The 20,736-nt window shown below is 44.7% G+C and overlaps 1 protein-coding gene across 1 annotated transcript in view; it reads left to right on the forward strand.

Annotated features, from left to right (window-relative positions):
* The window catches only part of LOC119448650 (Down syndrome cell adhesion molecule-like protein Dscam2), an 83,033-nt gene that overhangs the window by 41,611 nt on the left and 20,686 nt on the right, over positions 1-20,736 (forward strand). The window contains exons 5-8 of the mRNA XM_049666446.1: positions 2,550-2,711; positions 11,763-12,101; positions 12,907-13,227; positions 16,866-17,043. Coding sequence (XP_049522403.1) covers positions 2,550-2,711; positions 11,763-12,101; positions 12,907-13,227; positions 16,866-17,043 — 1,000 coding nt within the window. The remainder of the gene's footprint in view (positions 1-2,549; positions 2,712-11,762; positions 12,102-12,906; positions 13,228-16,865; positions 17,044-20,736) is intronic.

Consider the following 20,736-nt stretch of genomic DNA (forward strand, 5'->3'; position numbering starts at 1 on the left):
TTCGGTTAGGTTGGGGTAGGTCAGGTTAAATATAGGCATTTACTGGCCTTCTGGAGCATAAACCTCGTTGTTAAATCGAACCCCTGGATGTCTGTAAGAGATTGTACGCACGAGTCCGCACATTGGAAAATAGAGCGAGAAGCGACGAACATTAAAAAAGAGAAATACATAGTTCTAAAGCGACTTCAGCATTGTGATTCTTTGTGGAGCTTGCGCAGGAATAACAGCAGTGCTAGGTCCAACTGCAACTATAACATAGGCTCAAGCAATACAACATATAAGTGCTATTTGGACGAAGGCGAGCTGTACAGAAAATAAGGAAGTACAAAGGAACAGTGCGTCTCAGTCCATTACCAGGCTAGGGCAAGAACTCTAGCGAAGTACAACTGTAAAAACCGGTTGACAACGAGAAAAGAAAACGAAGAAAGCAAAGTTGGTTTACCAGACGTCTACTTCGTTAACTATCACACACGTGGTGTACCTTAATCCATTAGACCATAAAAATGACGAGCTTGGGTTTTGCGCAACTGATATCTCCTACATGTGGTGAAACTGTAATCGCCTTAAGTGCCGACTACAAATCGAGAAAAAAAATCGGAAAGAAGAAGCTCAGCAATGGGAGTTGGCGCTATGTGCTCCTCAATCAGGTAATCCTCCCAATACCGACCACCGAACGGAATGACATGTACTTACAGCCATCGCAAACCTTTATACAGGCACGAAAGCAATTCCCATGCTACTGCTCTACACTGGAAAAAAGACTATCCGTCTGTTGCGAAAGGGCCCCCTTGAATCCATGTAAGACGAACGATTCGTTTTACAGCCGTCCGAACCGTTCCGTTCTTTGATGCCACCGTGTGTTCCTCGAAAAAAGGCGACCGCTGCTGGAATCGTCTGGCCCTTTAATGCGGAGCAGCTTGTTTGAACGGAGACAAGACCAGAATCAGGCCAAATGGATGAGCGATACGAAGTTAGAAGAGTGAGCAACGATGGCGATGCTGTCTCGCACAACTTGATGAAGGTCTGTACTGCTGTAATGACCCAGTTTCGGAAACCTGACGGCTTCCCGAAAGGCTTTTTAAGCATAAGCTTTGCGCATCCCAAATGTTCCTGTGAGGTTCGCAGACACGTTGAGTATTATTGCAAAGTCGCAGCAAGATGTATACTGGTGCAGGACGCGCGTAAAATGCAAGCCTTTAGTTTGGTAGAAACTATAGAGCTCGTCGGTATAGCACAGCTCACATTTCGGAAGTCTCTTGATGCATTAAGTTCATGTAACGCTAAGCCTTCCAACGCAAACTGATGTTTAGAAATGAACTAAAGCAATTACGTGCATGATGATGCGCTACCAGAGGCAACGACGCCCTGCGGCTTTTATTATAGTAAACGTTATGGTACCCAAATACAGCTGAGCTGTATGTCCTCCTGAGACTCCTTGTACACTATATTGTACATAGCCTTCTGTCTTTCTTAAATGAACTCGTACGAGATTACGTAATACATTCATTCTGGATGTGAAGTCAGATGCGTGCGCTACCGGATGGAAGGGGTTTAATTATGAACTTGCCGTTACGTTTAGAGGAAATTCACACTAATTGGATCCAGAGCGTATATTGTTCACACGGACGGCAAGGAGCACTCGTGAAGTGCGTTTCGACTACTGCAGCATCACATGAAAATCCAGGATGCAGCAATAACGTGCCAACGTACATATATCTGATTTTACATTTTTATCTAGGCGTTAAGCAAAAAAAAGTGTTTTTTCCGTAACAAACATGAAGAGTGACTTTGTGCACGCTCATAGAGCTGGTGCTTGCAGCATAAACATGTGATACTTAAACAAAAACTGCGGTTTTAATGTTCGTAAAACACCAGTAAATAATAACAGCCGCCTCGAAAAGCGATTATGTCCGTTAGATATCTAATGTCTCAGGAGACTAATCTGTTGAGACCCCTGGTGAAGTCTAATGTACATCGTCTTGAACATTTTTCAGAATGTACTCGGAAGTGATTAAGTAAATAATTTATATAGCATATGAAGGTGGACACATGGGGAACGGTATGGAAGTGGCTTAAACATATTGTTGCCGTCAGATTTCGTGATTTGATCTAGACCGTTGTATCGTCAGAGACAACGAAAACTACCCTTGAGGCATGCTTCGAATAGCGCTAGTTGACATGAAAATCCAGGATGTAGCATCAAAATTCTGACCTACCGCACGACGTTACACCTTCAGCTCTTTGCTTAAAGGAAAGAAATAGTGTTTTTACGATAAGGAACATGACGAGATGGTTACTTTTTCCGCATGCACGGAGATTTGCCTTCATCAAAAAACGATGTCGTTTAAATAACAACAAAATCACGTTCGCGACATCTCAGTCGTTAATGAAAACCAAGTTAAAGAGCGATTATGTCCATAAGTGGTATTAGGGTCTGAAGGAGACGTAATATATACCGAGACATTAGAAACTTTAACATTAAAACTGAAAAAAAAAAAAGCCATGTAGGCGTCTATCTTATCGCCAATCTGAACCATATCGGATCGCAGGTGCAGAAGGCCGTTATGCCATGCTGCCGACTGGTGAATTGGTAGCACGAGACCTCGGCGCGACGGCCTCAGAAGCGTTCTACACCTACCGGTGCCAGGTGCGCAACGCGTTCACCGGCCAGACACGTCTCAGCGACACCGCTGGAAAAATCGTCGTCACTGGTGAGTGGCCATCCTGAGTGACCTCGCAGGTATTGGCCCAGCCTCCATTCAAAAGAGAGGCTATTGCAGCACGAAATCTGCCTAGAAATTGTTAAGTAGTCAAAAGGCATTGTAAAGCATCACAATACTGCTCATCTCCACTAACAGCACTATGATACATTATTATTCATCGCACTTAGGCAACGAAAATCTCCGCTGAACGATCCAGTACTGCGCTGACTCTGGGTTTAGCCCATGAACCTTGAGCGGTGCCCTTGACATCTGCAGATGTGGGTGGCGGTTTCGCTTCGTGGTGTACAGGGCGGCGTTAGGCGTCTGCGCTCCGTTCTGCTTTCGCGCATTTAGAGGGATTGGGAAGGTCGACGGAAGAGAACAAACGCTGGCAGCCTGCTCCCTCACTTCAACATCTTGCATCGTGAATTATTTCTTCGCGTAGTGTGGCTTGCATGTCACTGCATGTATAGGTATATATCGTTGTACATGTCTGCGCAACGTTGTGCATATTTGCGCAGCGTCTATCGGCTTCGCGAATGCAAGTCGTTCAACAGTAGCGTGAGGACAGGCGCTGTTTTTTTTTCTTTTTTTTTTCTTATTCATATAAATCCGCAGCCACATTCGTTGCCGTCGGTCACATTTCATTCTTAAAGCCCCGCATTTGAATACCCTCGCGCGGTACCTCTGCGCAATAGTTGATGGGCTGTCCACTCCCTCGGTACATATATTTCTGCCTCCTCCTCCTCGTGGCACATGCTGAAACTGTGCTGTATCTATCCATTCTTTCCTCTCTTCTTGCCCATTCTATTCGGTGCCATTTCTTCTCGTAATCCGCCGCCATTCATCTTGGGGAAACAGCGTGCTGGCGCCGGAGAAGGAGATGCGTAACGCTCGCGAGAGGGCACAGCTGCGCTCGGCGCTCCTCGGCGGTGGTAGCTCGCGGCTTTTTCTCGCCTTATCGCTGGCTGCGAGCGCGGCCTCACTGCAAGACGTTTCCGCAGGGCAATTCTCCGGCATAAGCGGAAGTCAATACGGGTGCTTTCATCTTGCCCTGTTTCCGCGCCGATGACGTTCCGATGCAGACCGCTAGCGGCCGGTTGAAGCGTGCGATATCTTCCTGCCTTTCGTCCCTCGCTTCGTCGCTCCTTCTTTTCCTTCGGTTTACGTTTTCTTTCTTTCTTTTTGCGGCTTTCCTCAGTCACATCGTGCAGACGAATGGTAGAAAAATGAAAAAAAAAAAAAAGGATACCCAACAAGATAAGGCGCAAGGGAGACACATCGCGACGAGGGTCAACTTTGCGAATAAATGAAAGGGAAAAAGAAAAGACAGTTGGAGCGCCACCGGCAGTCTGAGTCCGGTCTCGACGTTTCAGAATCTGTGGTGCGGGCAACTGATAGGATATTGCACTTTGTACAAACACGACGCACACGGATGGTTCTCTTTGATAGTAGCACTCGTGACGCTGAATTTCCATTCTCTTGTTCGTAAGAATTATTTTTCATTGGCTGACTACATTCGCTAATGATATGTTCCCTACCACGTTCCGGGACCTCTTCAAGCCCATTTAGCGGCTCGTTTGCCCAAGGTGCTTGGCATTTTAATCTGTAATAGCTTGCTTGACTGACTGGCTGGATGATAGATAGATTGATTGATTTACCGGTGTCTATTCGCACAAGCCGCTCTAGCGTAAAAATTGCACTGTGAACACAATCCTTGCTTTTATAGGTAATGTAATACGCTCGTGTATTTAGAGGTGCTCGTTAAAAAAAAACATTGTAATATTTTTTTGCAGCACAATCAATCAAACAATCAATCAGTGAATAATTTAATCAGTCATTTTTTAATTAATCATCAATCAGTCAACCTTCTATGTACTATTCCGATTGTAATTTCTTCGATATCTGCGGATGACTTTGCAGCAACGTTCATTTTCAGGGCTCTCTATTCTCACAACAGGTAGTTTCATTAGAAGCATCTGTTAAGAAGAATACAATATGATATCGTTACCAAGAAGCTTGAACTAGCCTACTTCAGATCGCTGGGAAATGTATGGTACAGTGAGTATGTGAAAGCAACAAATACTATTGTTAATTGATTTTATTGAACCAGTTGGTACGTATTCGATAGTAGTAGCGAGCACTATAGCAACAAAGGCGAACTCATGCGCTGTAGCATTTTTTTTAAAGTTTTATGTAGTGGTCCCTGTTGCGGACCAGGCTCTTTCAATTCACGATGTTGTAATGGGGCCTGTAATCATTTGTTTTTATAACGAAGTTTTATTTTGCGAGTCCAGGATGAGCCTATTTCGCCGTTCTCGTGGGCTTATATCAGTGATTGTGCAGCCTAAAATTATGTGCCACAGGGACCATTGGGTATGTGCCACTACATACTTTGCTTTCTATCTTACCATTACAAACATTATTTTTTACTTATTATCAACATAAACACTATACAGCCGCTACATAACCGTTCGCTGCTGCTTAAAAGTTACATTATTCATTCAACCCTTGTCTACAAATCAAGAATGGTTCGCATTACGTAAAGAGAGAGAGAGAGAGAGAATGAACTTCATACAAAAGAGCACACGAGCGTAGGTAGCTCCTCCGCTCTGCAGTGGGTGTTCCCCACAGGCAGGAGTCCAGCAGCCTCAACGGTCCTTCTCGCTTGGTTGACCAGGTTGAGCTGGTGCGTCGAGTCGGAGCTGGACAGCGCTGCCTCCCATTGCCGTGTGGCGGGGTGTGTTATGGGTGCGAGCTGTGGTGTGCTTGCGCAAGCCCATACCATGTGGTAAATCGTTGCGCATTGATCGCAGCGTGAGCATTTATAAGAATACTACGCCGGGTGTACGGCGTCATAATGCTCTCATGCGAGATGAAGCCGTAGTATGGCGGAAACTCCAAACAAACACATATCCACACTTGAGTCGCATTACGTAGGCGTGAACGACAGTTGAGGCTGACATTTTTGTTTTGTGTAACCAGCCGTCTACAAATTTACTGCGTAGTTATTATGTAGTAGTTGTATAAACGACTTTATGCAAACATTGGCGTCGGGACCTGCTTGTGGCTCCGTCTCCCACAACACAGAACTCAAGCCATGGAGACTCCATTGCGTAAGAGAGGAGCGAGTTATGGTGAAGACTGTGCACATATGCTCGGACGTCATTTTGACATCATGTGAAATACTTCTCTTGGTCCTCTCGAGCCTCTCCGTAACAGCTTTCAATGTACCCTAATTATGAAAACTGAAGAAGCGAATTTTGTTAGAATAACAAGAGGAAGAAAAGAAAACGGGCGAAGCCAAACTTCTCCGAGGAATGCAAGCGCCTATTCTGAATGGTCCGCACGTTCCTCAAGGAAGCCAGGCGAAGAGGCGGTTAATTTGGATCTGTGGGCTAATTACGAAGCCACTAAACTGCTACGCAGTTGATGCGCCTCATTGTCATGTATTTGTTAGATTGCATAGTGTGAGAGTGGTTGGCTGATTTGGCAATTTGGTTCGGTGTTTCACAGTGAGAAACTATTTTTGTCGATTCAAAGGATAGAATATATCGATTGCCATCGCCTCTTCTACCCTTCATCAGCTTAGGCTGCTCGGATTCCTTAATTGCATTATCAATCAAGAAATACATTACTTTACCTGGCTTTTTAAAATTTTCGCTCTTTCTTTTTCCCTGATGCAATTAACTGCTTTGAAATGTGGCAAAGCTTAACGAACTTAGGTTCAGTCGTTTGCTGTAAGTCGATCACTCTAGACTGACCGTGTGTCTTTCCGGATAATGTTGTTTTAAGGTTAAATACTATACAGGAGGTAAATTTTCCAAGGCCATCAAAAACATGATAGTGTTCTTTTTCAAAACAGACATTAAAAGCGGGTACTCTTCCCCTTCACAATATTTCTTCGTAATAAATTGCCTTGTGGCGTTTTCTATATTTTGTTAAATTTGAGCTGCATATTTTATATTATTTTTTATAGGGGAAAAAAACTTTTGTTACTGGCATTCCGATAAAGGAAAGAAATAAAGTGAGCCGTTAAATAGCTGGGTTCCCGCACTTCGTTGTATCTCGTCGAGTTTTCTGCTTGCCTCTCGAGGTCTAATTTATATACTTTGTAGGCTAATTTCTCGCATAATTTACTATTGCGGGTTAATTATGACATGCAATTTGTCAGAAAATGGTTCAAGATTATAGAGAATAACGGAGTAGGAGAAAAAAAATCAATTAAGTACGAACTGGTCAGAAGAGAGCACCAAGTTATCTGATGTAAATTAACGTCGCGCTGAAGAAATACTTTCGCGTAACAAACAAGCAAACAATAAGCAAAGGAACAAATGAACAAAGCCATGACACATGATGATCTCCCTTGTTCAATTGTATAGAGTCACTCCGTAAACGGGAGCACACTCTTAGGGTTCTCTATGTGAAAAGTTTTTTTTTCTGCAGATGTCTGCAGAAGCATGTAAATTTTCTTTGTTTCTTTTTTTTTCTTCTTTGGACGCTGCGAGTATCCAACGCTTGCGGAGGTTTCGGAACAGGACACTGATAGTGTTGAAAAGCTGTACACTGGGAGGCTTGAATTCCGAAACTGGTCATTCGATTCCTCGCAGCTCGGGTGTCTGAGTATCGAAAACAGCTCCGTTTACTGCACTGAAACCCCGTATTTCGATGTGAACCCGAACGTACACATAAAATAATGACGGGGCGGAGAGAACCGGCAGGCGCACTCAGCGGAGGCTCCGTTTTGTGACAGAACTGGAGCATTTATATTGCGAATCGTTTCTCGGTTACAGCTAGAAAAGACGTGGAAACAATCTGACGTACGCTTCTCGTAGGTGACGTTTTTGGTTTTGGAGCACAAACTACTGCAGGAGCTGGAAGGTGGCGACAATTCAAGCTAACCATCGCTTATTGGTTTGTTCCAAGTTGCTGTTTTGTCTAGTGTTAAAAGAATAATTTTGAAAGGAATAAAACGTGAACAACAGGAGCCTAGCCTGGGTAACGTTTTCACTCACCTTTCTCATTTTTTTCCTGCAGTTCCCATTGATCATACGTCCAGTTGAACACCTCGGCAAGCCAACTCTTACCGCATCGTTGCTGTGAAGGTGTGAATAGGTGTGCGGCCGTTGAGTCGATTCTATATTCAGAAAAAAAAAAGCAAGAATACGGCAAGTCGCGGAATGCCGAACTTCGTTTTGCCCTTGTGCTCCAAGTTTGCATTTAAAATAAATTTGAGTAATCGCAATTATACGATCGTGAATATATAGTCTAATTATAAGGAATGAGCTATAAATTAAAAAAAATCTAAATATATTACGACAGATTGTTTAAACAAGCTCTCTCTCCGCAGGCGCTTATCGTCCACTGTATTGTTGGTGACAGAGATGATGAGTACTCGCCTACTTCAATTTTGTGCGTTGAATCGAAAGAAAAAAGAAAAGTGTCAGTATGGCAACTTCAATCGCCAAAATAGACCTGCGGCTGGTTTTTATGGACAGTGTGCTTTAGATTCTTGTTGCAAAAGTAAGAAACTTCCTCGCAGAACCCTTCTCGTTTCCAATCGCGGAGGTCACTACCGGTTGCCGTCCGGTGCTTTTTGCCCCTGTAAAGCGTGCTCCGTCACATATAAATGTTGTATTGAGAAGAAGCTGCCCAAAATTGCCGCTTTTATCAATTTCTCAGCGGCCACGTTCAAAAGAAGGCCAAGCCTCTTAGGGAGGCTTACGGCTCCTTCCACTCAATAATGAAGTAAGGCAGCTTCCATTTTTTTTTCTGTTTCTTTTTCTTGACCTTCGCCCGGCTTTTTCAACCTCAATATATAGCCGTCACAAGCTTTATTTGTCGCAGCAAAGAAAATAAATTTTTGGAAATGTAGTATTTTCGCAATACAGACACTTCGGTATTGTTTTGTAACACTTCAACTATATACATAGACACTTCTTGCATTCATTCAATCACAAAGAAAACCGAGGCATGTTCGGTATTTTTTTTTTTTTTGCTTCCATCTTTCGATATTTAATCACTGACAACCAGTCTCCCCTGTGTTGCCTTTTTTTAGGCTAAAGCGCCGGACTCTCTCAGTGGAGCTTTCTCGTTACGGTTCTGTTTCGGTTTTCTGTTTGTGAAATTTTGAGATACAGAAATCCTTCCGGCAGTGTTTATTTCTTATTGGATCTTCTGTCCGAAAGACCCTAGCGGGTGCTTCGTCTTCATCAATTGCTTTTAAACCTATATGATCACTACAAAAACCCATTTGCTTGATAAAGCCTGGTATTTATTTCAATGCCCGGCCTAAGCACACCTTAACGATTTCATTATACTTTTAGAGTCTTTTTTTCTATGTGAATTTCTAAGCTAATTTCAAATTTTTTTTTGCTGATATGTCGTATAGTGCAGCTAGCTTTTAGAGGGGTTGTAGATACTCATTTTTGGCTTAAAGAACTGTTTGTTGTGTTACTTACGGCCAAGCAGGCAAAGGAAGGGAACGGAACAGACAGCACAAAATAAGTATTTCAGTGTCTTGCATTTTTGTACTTTCAGGACAAAACGTTAGACAGAAGTGGTACGCGCTTATAAATCAGAAAGAAATGAGGTTGTATGTCCCATCGATACTCATTTTCAATCTCTAAGGGCGAGAAAAATCAAATGTTTTATCCTTTCATTGAAACGTTTTTGGAATATAAAAATCGAGATTGGAGTCGCGTCAGTAATCAGGATTTCGCCATAGTTGCCCTTACATTGCTTAACTTATCGCGCATGTCACAGAAAATGTATGCGTACTGATGTGTTCCCTTCGCCAAAGATAATCGCATTGCAGTAATGAATTTGTTGCCGTTATCGACGCCAACAAAAGAACAGCAAGTGATGCGCTATACTAAGAAAAATGAGCATAGATGGCGGCATTACTGACGACTACGTTGGGTAGTGAGTGTGAGTTAAGAGAAAAGCAAGCGTTTCTGAAAAAAAAAGAAAATAAGAAAGAAAGCGATTCAGCGTAGAGCAACTGAGCACTGATGGCTGGCCTTCTAGAAAGCTGGCATCATCGTTTTATCTCCGTACGTAACTGATAAGTCAAACATGAAAATAATCGTAGCGTTGGCGATGTTGCCTGATTCAATTCAAGCTGCAATGGTAATATTGCATTACGTGTGGGGCCCCTAAGACTCAATACTTATCGTTATATCTCCTGTGAACTTGTCTGTCGCCATTTTCTATGAACAAACTTGTTTTCCGTATTCTGGCCCTGGTCACCAAGCCGGAACAATATTGTTTTTTTTTGTGTGTGTATATGTACGGCAGGCGCAAGTTGGAATACGCTAGCGCAAGGCAGGGGTGATTGGAGATCGCAAGGAGAGGCCTTCGTCCTGCAGTGGACATAAATATAGGATGATGATGATGATGATGATGATGATGATGATGATGATGATGATATTTCACCCCCGTCATCGGCCGAATGTTTAGGTGTGAACAGAAAAAAATGTCATTTTTACTGTACGACACGTGCGCAAAAGAATAATAACGCCGTCAATTTTTTGTGCGCGGTACACCACCACAACGAAGAGTAGGCGCTCATTGAAGTTACAGAAATAACTACAATTGTGAGAAAAAAGAAAGCATTTCCGGGTCTGCTAACACTGTCATGTTTTATCAAAGTGCTGAACTCTTCGTCATAACATCAACAGCAGGCTCATTATTAGTGCCGAAATTCAAAGACGCACCCGTTCCGAAGCCTTCTTTTAATCAACGTATAACACGCGTCGCAGTTTCAAGTCGCTTTACACGTTGAGTGCCATCGTCTCTCGAGCAGCGCAGGGTCGAGCCAATCAGCCGCAGACGCGCGTTCAATAGACTGCTCTGGTGAGGCCGATTCGAGTGGCTGCTTTAAATAGATACCTTGGAGAGGAGGAGCTGTAAAGAGGGCGGGTCTAGTGATTCGTTGGGTTTTCGAGCGAGCGCACCTCGAAATAAATAAAATCCAGCTACGAAGTCGTTCGGGGCCATTTGCTGTTCGCTGATTCAGGGTTCAGTTCAAAGAGTACAAGACGAAGACACATAGAGCAACCTACGGTGGGTCATTTTGGAAACGCCGTTCCACGAGTTCAAGGTAATTGAGCAAGGAACGGAAAACGCCACCAATAGCCGCCCCCCCCTCCCCCCTTTTCCTTGCTTTTATTCTTCTTCTTTCTTTTTTTTTCAAGAAAGTAAGTAGTCTGACTTCAGTGCAATTTCGAGAGCCAGCTGTTAGCTGACAGATAATGTGTTTTTTGATCTTCTACAATAAAAGTTAACCCCTCACAAAGCTTTAGCCGGGAAATACTGAGTACCGTTTTGGTGCCTCTTTGTAGGTAAACGGTTGGGAGTCTTAGTTGCACCAGGTGTATTTTTTTTGTAATGCCCTTTTTAATACATGGTCATAGGACATGTTGGCGTCCTTAAGCGGCGACGGCTGCTCCATTTCCGATAGAATAGATACATACCGAAATGGAAGAACAAGTCATAACCGAGCAAAGGAAAGGTAGCGAAATTGAAGAAGTCAAACTTGAAGTCATGTGACATGAATGCATTAAAGACAGCTTACGACAGAGGTCATACAGAACACGCTGAAGTGTAAAGCCAACTCACATAAATGCACTAATGAAATATCACGACAGATATTACAAAAGACACACTAGAGGCATAAAACAATAAGCCAAGTCTATTAGCGCTGAGGTTATCACACAAAGAAAAGCAGCCATTGTGAGTGTTTGAAATGTGGTTATGGCGCAGCAAAACTAAGCGGAAAGAATAAGAGACAGAAAGAGCGCATTTAGGCTATAGACTTGTAAGACCCAAACCTTTGTAAGATAATAAAAGGTCGTTTTGAGATTCTATTACACGACGTATTCTAATGATAGCCTATGTAACACGCTGCTCGAATTGCGGACGAATTGAAAGAGAAATTAGAACGGGAAACTAAGTCGGGGCATTCTACGGTCGTGATGCTTCTCCCCAGGCCCGCTGTCTTACGTTTTCTACTATTGCGGTACTCCCACTGGCTAACTTTTCTTGCTGCTTTTGCAGAGCCAGTGAGCGATCTTGCACCTCGCATGACAGAGACCCGGAGGCTGGTGCGGGTGGTGCAGGGGCAACAGGCTGCGCTGCCATGCATTGCCCAGGGGCACCCTCCCCCTGGATACTTCTGGTTTCGTATCACCGACCGCGCACAGAAGGGTCCAACTGCCGGTTCGGGCGTCGGCAGTGACGTCGTTGCCCTGAGGCCGTCAGACAGAGTGCTGCTCCGGTTCGGAGGGTCGGTACTGGTGATACGTGCGGCCAGTATCAAGGACGGCGGAAAGTACACCTGCATTGCCAACAGCTCGGCCGGCCAGGAACAGGTGTACACGGACGTGATCGTTTCCGGTGAGGATGCGCTTTCAGCATGGAGTCTAAGAAAAATCACAGGCCTGCGCGGCACACGCAGCACAGTCACAGCATAAGCTGGTGGAGCGGCTCAAGAGTAGCTCCAATTTGGGCACCACGCACAACAGGGTCTTCGCGCCAGTCTGTTTGCCTCGTTTTGACGATAACGATGTGAACTGTCCGCCCGGCGTCGACGGCAAGCTGCAGCTTGTAATGCTCTCTGCACAGCAGTCTGCTGAGCCCGATCAAGCCTTAGAACTGCAACTTGCAGGTCGGGCGCGCCGCCTTTGCAGGCATCTTACCTAGATGGCGCCACCATACTGGCGGAGGCTCGAATCGTCTCCCCCTGCATGGTTGTCTTATATAGTAGTATTTTCCGCGCCCCGATAGCAAGCACTTGCGTGGCTAAGTGGTAGAGTATCCGACTCCCACGCAGCGGGGATGGGTTCGATCCCGGCGGGAATCGGGTGCTTTTTTTTGCGTTTCCGGCGAAAGCGGTTACGTGGCGGGAGCCACCGGCGGTGACATCATCGCGTCCCGAAACGGCTATTGGAATGAGCCCATAACAGCTTACACTGCAAAAAAACATTTGAAGGCCCAGGTAATATTTGGTAGTACCAGTGCACCTGGAGCAATGCTAGCACCATGTCCGTGCTACCCACACGGAGATACCGGAGCTTCGACTTTCCTTCACTATAACCACCACTTGACGATAGCAAATATATCGGCTGCTGTGCATACCCGAGTAAAAACTGACGGGATAAGCATACCACGGCGTTACCTTACCACGCTTTTTCACCCGCAGCTCCACTGTCTGCTCGCATCGAATCAGCCGTGCAAGTGGTGGATGCCGGCAGAAGCATCAACGTCAGCTGCCGCGTATCCGGGCAGCCCGTGGACGGCGTGTTGTGGACCCACAACGGCCAGCCTCTCTTTGCCGTATCTTCTGGCCGTGACGGAATCGGAAGCGGCGATGCACCCTCGACTTCCACCGCGAGAGTGAAGCTTCTCTCCCGTGACCTGCTGCGCATCGCCTCAGCAAAGCGCCAGGACAGCGGCGTGTACCAGTGTCTCGCGTTCAACGAGGACGATTCTGCCCAAGGGAGTGCGGAAATTGTCGTTCGAGGTGAGAGGAGGAACGGGCTGTGAACCGAATTAACGCGTGCTGCCTTGAGGCCCGAGATTTATTATTTTTTTTTGACGACGTATCCATTTTACTACCAGGGAGCTCACTTATTGAAATGCTGTTACGGCATTATAGATAAGACATTCGAAAGTACAATCATATCGACAACCATAACACATTAGAAGTTCTGTATAACGACATTCATAACATTCTCGAAACTAAATAATAGCGATAATCTTAATGCACGCGAAAAGAAACTCATACCGGCAGCCAAAAGACAATACAAAACATCTTCGAAGCGCCAGTCAGAGCGACAATTCATTTATCGCAAAGCATTTATCAAACGCTTCATAATGCTTTTTTTTCTTAGGGAGTCTTGTCTCCCCTCTTGTCTTGATATCTCTTGAAAGGAGGCCTGGCCCATTGAAATGCAGCCATGCACGGCTTTACAGACCAGTATTTTCTTTTTCAGGATAGCCAGTCAGCCTCTGGAGTCTGTAAAGGAGTACGTCTATCTAGGTCAATTACTCATAGGGGACCCTGATCGTGAGAAAGAAATTTACAGAATAAGATTGGGTTGGAGTGCATATGGCAGGCATCGCCAAATCCTGACTGGGAGCTTACCACTGTCGTTGAAACGAAAAGTGTACAATCATTGCATTCTAGCGGTGCTAACATATGGGGCAGAAACTTGGAGGTGAACAAAGAAGCTCGAGAGCAAGTTAAGGACCGCACAAAGAGCGACGGAACGAAAAATGTTAGGCCTAACCTTAAGAGACAAGGGAGCGGTGTGGATCAGAGAACAAACGGGGATAGCGGATATTCTATAGTTGACATTAAGCGGAAAAAAATGGAGCTGGGCAGGCCATGTAATGCGCAGGATGGGTGACCGGTGGACCATTAGACTTACAGAATGGATACCAAGAGAAGGGAAGCGCAGTCGAGGACGGCAGAAAACTAGATGGGGTGATGAAGTTAGGAAATTTGCAGGCACAAGTTGGAATCAGCTAGCACAAGACAGGGGTAATTGGAGATCATAGGGAGAGGCCTTCATCCTGCAGTGGACATAAATATAGGCTGATGATGATGATTTTCTCCTTCTCAGTAGTTTCTCCTTCCGCAACACCCTAGCCTCTTCCCAAAGATTATCAGACACAAGAACGTTTTCGGCAATCGGGCGTCTTCTATCACCGATGATAGTGATCGGCGGGGTAATGAAACGACCGGCAAGGCAATGGTCAGTCGCGATGGACGGTTACGCAAGAGAGGTCTTGTGCATAGACGAACCAAGAATTTAGTCATCAGCATTCGCGGTACGATCAAGGCATCTTGGTTTACCCACGCGAAGACAGAAACATCTCCCGAAAGTTAAGTTGAATTGGAAGTTGCAAACGTAGACGTGGCTAAGGAGGCACCCATTGGGCAGAGGAGACAGTCTATATATTCTGTTATAAGAAATTCGTTAGACTTGAAGTTCCGCCCGTTTTCTTTATAATTACAGGTGACGCTTGCTTACACGTACCTCTGCCTTTTTGCAGCTATTAGTGCCTGTGTTATGCGTTCTACTGTACACACTCATGCTAAACCCCTCTAGCGTCGTGTTCCAAATCTTGCGAAAGAGACGTTTGATAATGTGCTCTGGACGCCAGATAGCTTTCTTGATCGCGAGAAACAGATTGCTCGTTCGCGTGACAGCACCACTGGTACGCTCATCCGAGCGTTGGGACCATTAGTGCATGGTCACCTTCACATTACACAAGGCTTAACGCTCATGCCCGGTGGACTGGTGTGACACTTTGGCGCAGATGGTTTAGACTGGCGAGCGTATAATGCCTGCATTGTCGAGTTAGAAATGGATGTGTTGTGTCAGTGGCAAAGACGTTCGGTGTCACCTACGAATTTTCATAGCTCTCCTCCCTCGACGCGTCTTCCCAGCCTTCATAGAAATGGGACCATTAGTGAGGTGCTTTAAATCCCTGCTATTTTCTTCTCGCTCTTGATAGGTGCTAGGACTAAACACTGTATTTGTTATTTTCACACTTCTTTTTTGTGCTCGAGATACTTGTGGCCGGTAAATGAAGGGGCAGCCACCATACAATCGCCACCTTTCCTAAATAACGAACGCTGTGTATTCAGGTAGCTCTAACGGGTCGCACATAGCGCTCTGTTTAGCATGTCTTATGAATTTTTGTATTTTCGGCTTGACATTTCATTCAAAAATTGACACTAACTTTTGGTAAAGCAACATGTCACCATAGGTATGAAGCATTGTCTCTCTTACAAATATAGTGAGTTTCGGGAAACAAGTGCTTGGCTTATGCTGTTTACCTGAAGCAATCACAGCACTCACAGTAGACTAAAGTTTGAGGTGGTTCCAGTGGCGGTGTGCTATAAATAGCTGCTTTGGCTCTGATGATTATCTATATTTTGTTATTTTCGGCGTAGGAGGACTGCCGTAGTACTACAGTAGCGTGCCACGCTGACTTGTTCGTTTTGCTACGCAGATCGCTGTCCCTGATAATCTTTGTTTCCAAGGATTACAGCAGGTTATTGGCTATAAACGCGAAATCACCACGTAATAGGTAAGCAAAGCAGTAGCTTTGAGACCGTGCAGTTGCGTCAGCTGCCGCACTCGACAGAAGACGCGCACGTGAGGCTGGAAATTCTACAGTGGCGAGCGGGGCGCGCTTTTTCTTCGCCCCTTGCTCCGCGTTTTCTTCGCACAACCAGTCGACCGGGTCGCGTCGATTGATGCAAACAGGCCACGCTGCCGGGGCAGGCGGTCTGGCAAAGTAGGCTTTCGAGCCGGCAGGAGGCGCCTCTCTCGCTTTCACCAAACATCGCCTCTCGTGTTCCGGTAGCGCCGAGCCGCGGTTAATTGAATTTAGGAGCTTTGAGGCGGACACACTTTGTTTTGAGCAAGTTCTGTGGGCTGCCCCGGCAGTACGTCTTGGTATTAGCTTGGCAGGAAACACGAGGCGAGGCAACCAGATTAGCCATCGGGCTAGGGAGCGCTGCAGACTCGCTTTGGTTTTTTATGGCAGAGCCGTTTATTTTACTTCGAAAAGGAAGGGCGACGAGTTTGCCGCACCCTCATGTAACGAGTGTTTGTTGTGAAGCGACAGAAAATGGTACAAAAAGGGGACGTTAAGCTTTGTTTGTTCTAAGAAACTTTTTACGTGTAACGACTTACACACTAAAAAGAGAAAAGTGTTTCTTAAGCACCATTAAGCGCCAAATAATACTAAAGCGGAGAAGTGCAGGAAATAAAAAAAAGGCTAAGAAGGGAAAGGCCATGAAAAACACATCTGAGATGAAGCTTCCTATTTTTTATGCATTGAACGAGTTCTAAACTGAATGTTAGTGAATGTTTTTGCAGAGTGTACTGCCCCATTTGAACCGAGGAGCCCGCTGTCCGTTGCTTGTATACCTCCTTCTTTGAGCATGTGGACTTCCTTTCCACCTCCGTAATGAACAGTGATGCTAAACGTAGTACAAGAATACGGGTAAGGCGAGACTTCAGAGGGTGTTGTTTACTCACTTGAGGGACTGTGCTAACGTTATCTGTGAAAAGGGCAGTGGAATTCATGGTCATTTTTTGATTCACGCTCCTGTCACTGGATGCTCGCGTTATGCAGAGGATGCTCCCGTGCTGCATCACGTGTTCTCCGAGCTTCTGGCGGTACCGGGCAGCAGCGTGTCGCTAAGGTGCGCGGCATCGGGGAACCCACTGCCGCAAGTGACGTGGGCGCTCGACGGGGACTCTGTGCCGGAGAGTTACAACGTGCGAGTGGGAGATTACGTCAGCAGTGAACGGTGAGCCAGTGATTTATTGATTGACTGACTGACTGATTGCAGTTGCCTGTGATTGACGCCTTGATTGACTTACTTTATTGAATAAAAATGGGTATTTTCTGTCGTCAGCCTTCCTCCAAGAGTTATTTCAAACAGATCTACAGGACGTGGACAGGGAGTCAATGGACAGTTGGGAGTACAATGCATGTCCTGATGATGATGATAAAAACCTTAAAGGCAGTGGTACCTGCCCATGCAGGTGGAGTGACCAAGAGTCGGGTGGACTTACGTTCTGTCTGTTTTCTCCTACTTCGTCCTTGTACGGTAACGCTCCCTAAGTTTCTGAAACCACGCCAACACGCTCAAAAATCTGTCCCTTTGAATTTGAGCAAAGAGAAATAAAGAAAAAAAAACGAAAACGTACATATGGTTAACCCTTATAAAAATGACTATTGAAATGTTGTAGGCATATTGTTGAGGAATTGTTGACACAATATCCTTTCAATAATGTCTCAATAGTTGTTGAACGTACACAACAATACCTCAACAATAAAGTTGTTGAGCGCTTCACAACAGTAAAGTCATTGACTAATTGTTGTTGACACATTGTTGAATAATGTTGAGTATTATTGAGAATTGTTGAGCAATATTGACACTGAATATATATCTGAAACACACACACGTAGACGTGTGTGTGTTTTACACATATATATTGTTTTATTGTTCACTTAATCACCACTAAATATATAGAGTGCCACATAACTTGAACCAAAGGCCTATCTCTGGAGTCGTAACTGGGGGAGCTTGTGGCAAGACGACGCTGTCGCAGGCGTTCCGCTTCGTTTGCCCTAAATTCAGGGTCGGCGGCTCTTCGCTGACGTTTCGCCTGGGCTTCGGAATCCATCACGCTAGAATCAGTATGCTAGAATCGGACGACAATTAAGCTTCGCTTACTAGAATAGGAAGACAAGCTTTGCTTACGTAAGCGAAGCTTGTCGTCCGATTCTAGCATGCTGATTCTAGCGTGACGGCTTCCGAAGCCCAGGAAAAACGTAAGCGAAGAGCCGCCAACCCTGAATTTAGGACGAACGAAGCGGAACGCCTACGACAGCGTCGTCTTGCCACAAGCTCCCCCAGTTACGACTCGAGAGATAGGCCTTTGGTTCAAGTTATGTGACACTCTATATATTTAGTGGTGATTAAGTGAACAATAAAACAATATATATCTGTAAAACACACACACGTCTACGTGTGTGTGTTTCAGATATGTATTCAATGTCAATATTGCTCAACAATTCTCAATAATACTCAACATTATTCAACAATATGTCAACAACAATTAGTCAATGACTTTACTGTTGTGAAGCGCTCAACAACTTTATTGTTGAGGTATTGTTGTGTACGTTCAATAACTATTGAGGGATTATTGAAAGGATATTGTGTCAACAATTCCTCAACAATATGCCAACAACATCTCAATAGCCATTTTTATAAAATTAACCGGCGAAGTTGAAACGTGCGGCCCCTGTGTTTATCACTGGGTTCATCCCGACGCTACATTAAAGTATTTCTCAATTATTCTTCACGTTTTTGTGTTTCTTAATGAGGTTAAACACACGTTCGGCTGCGACGGAGAAAACGACGTCACTGACGGTAAGCCCGCAGTCCGCCGTTGCCGCAATGCCGCTTGCGATTCTTCAAAATTAAATCTGTCGGTCACGTAAAATAATGAATGGCTCATACCCTCTTAAGCATTGGCTCATACCCCATAAACTCGGCCTATCCATTACGACGACAGAAGAGAATGAAATTCTACGCCGAAATGATGAGTGGCAACGGAGCCAGCTGTGGAAGAAGACGACGACGACGAACGCAGGAGCAGTGGCACGAGCACGTTCGCGTGGCTGCGCCGAGGGGCGCGAACGAACCAGCTGTGGGAGGAGACGACGACACTCGAGCCATTGCTGATGATGATAGTTTCTGCGTACAGGTGACAGACGGACGAATCGGTTAGAGAGGGAAAGAGCTAACATGGTATCGTGGACACGCTTGAATGAAATACAGATGTTGTGCAAATGTCACAACGCTTGCTACTAAGCTAGACAAAAATTTACAGCTTAAAGGAGATACTAAAAGTTGTCAGTGGTTGTCAGCTTATAAAGTTCTCAGCTTATAGAAGCCATATACTGAAAAGGTATTGGTTGAATGTGCTGTATGTTGCATGCGTGATACCGCTTGCACTTTTCGCTTCAATCGCTGAAGTTTTTTTTTTCTTTTTTTTGTGTGTGCTTGAGGACGCCGCCGCCAAAGGTCCCCACCAACTAGAGGCTAACAGCTTCGCTGTCATATTTTAATTATCTCCTCTTCCCTATTTTTAAGCAATTTCGGACGCATTTCGCGAAATACCCGGTATTGCTAAACCTTCTCATCGTTATCAACGATTCGCCCGTCGAGAGATACTGTCAATACTTTTGATGGGGTGTGCGTATAACCAAGGAGGTATAAAAAGACAACTGTTATTGCAATGAAATTAACTTTGCGAAACCAATGGGAACGCCTCCTATTTAGGGAGCACTTGCATGTAGGCTCCCCACACATATTCGGTAATCGGTATACCATGCTGCTTCGTAGGAGCCAAATGTCGGAAAACAATGCTTACACACGCTATCCTGAAAAACCTCAGTGCTTACTCAGGGTAGAAAGGCGATACCGCCTGCAAATTTAATAAGCATTATAGGCAACCACACAAAAAATTATTTGGCGACAATATTCTTCGAACATCATTCACATCCTTTAACCCTTCAACCCCAATTCTGCAGCTGTACCTATCATGAAAGGTTGTACTAATGTCGCCAATAATGAGTCGCATTCGTTCAACCAGATGTAGTGCTGCGCCCGCCGCCAAAGGCGAGTTACATTCGGTATTGATGGAAAACTGCCTTCGAGAGCAGCTTTTCTTTAAAGTTTTGTTTTAATTCGAACCAGCAACCAATGAAGTAATACATTTTCAGTATAAGAACGACAGAAAAATGTATGACTGCGTAAAAAAAAAACTGCTAATTTAGTTTGTCACTTACGCGACTAACTGAATATGTAAACGCGCACATGCATACATGACATTATTTCTAGAGCTATGCGCGAAATGTATATCTGATACCCAAGAGAGGGCAGAGACGATAGAGGTACTAGGCGTGTGCCCATCGCCACGACTGCCGGATACTTGTTCTCCTTATATACTCATGAATTCTCATATCTTTAGCTTTTGTGTATTAGACATCGACCATTTACCACTCTTTTTGATACACTTTTATTCTAAGATTTTATTCTAAACCACATAGCGTCACATGTTACGCATATTGCTTCTGCGTCTAATAATATCGTCCTTTACGACTAGATTTCGGTATTTTATTAGTAGCATTGCTAGTCTTTTGTACTCATCACTTCGCACTCTGTGATTGCTGTTTTATTCGTTTTACTTTTGTTTTTACTGCTGTGTTTCACGTTCACCAATAGAGAATGGTTATCGTGAGGTGTTGACTCTGGCTAGTTGGTTAAGGTTTAGAGTTAAAACGAAGCAAAAGCTGCTAACATATATTCAAAACTCCGAGTGTCGTGTCTACTTTGGCGAGAAGTTGCCTGGTCGCGATGGAACAAGTTAGCAACAGACTCTCCGAAGCTTTTTATAGCACATGCAGAAAGCCACTTTGCGTTGAT

The sequence above is a fragment of the Dermacentor silvarum genome, chromosome 4 (assembly GCF_013339745.2).
Source record: "Dermacentor silvarum isolate Dsil-2018 chromosome 4, BIME_Dsil_1.4, whole genome shotgun sequence".
Lineage (NCBI taxonomy): Eukaryota > Metazoa > Arthropoda > Arachnida > Ixodida > Ixodidae > Dermacentor > Dermacentor silvarum.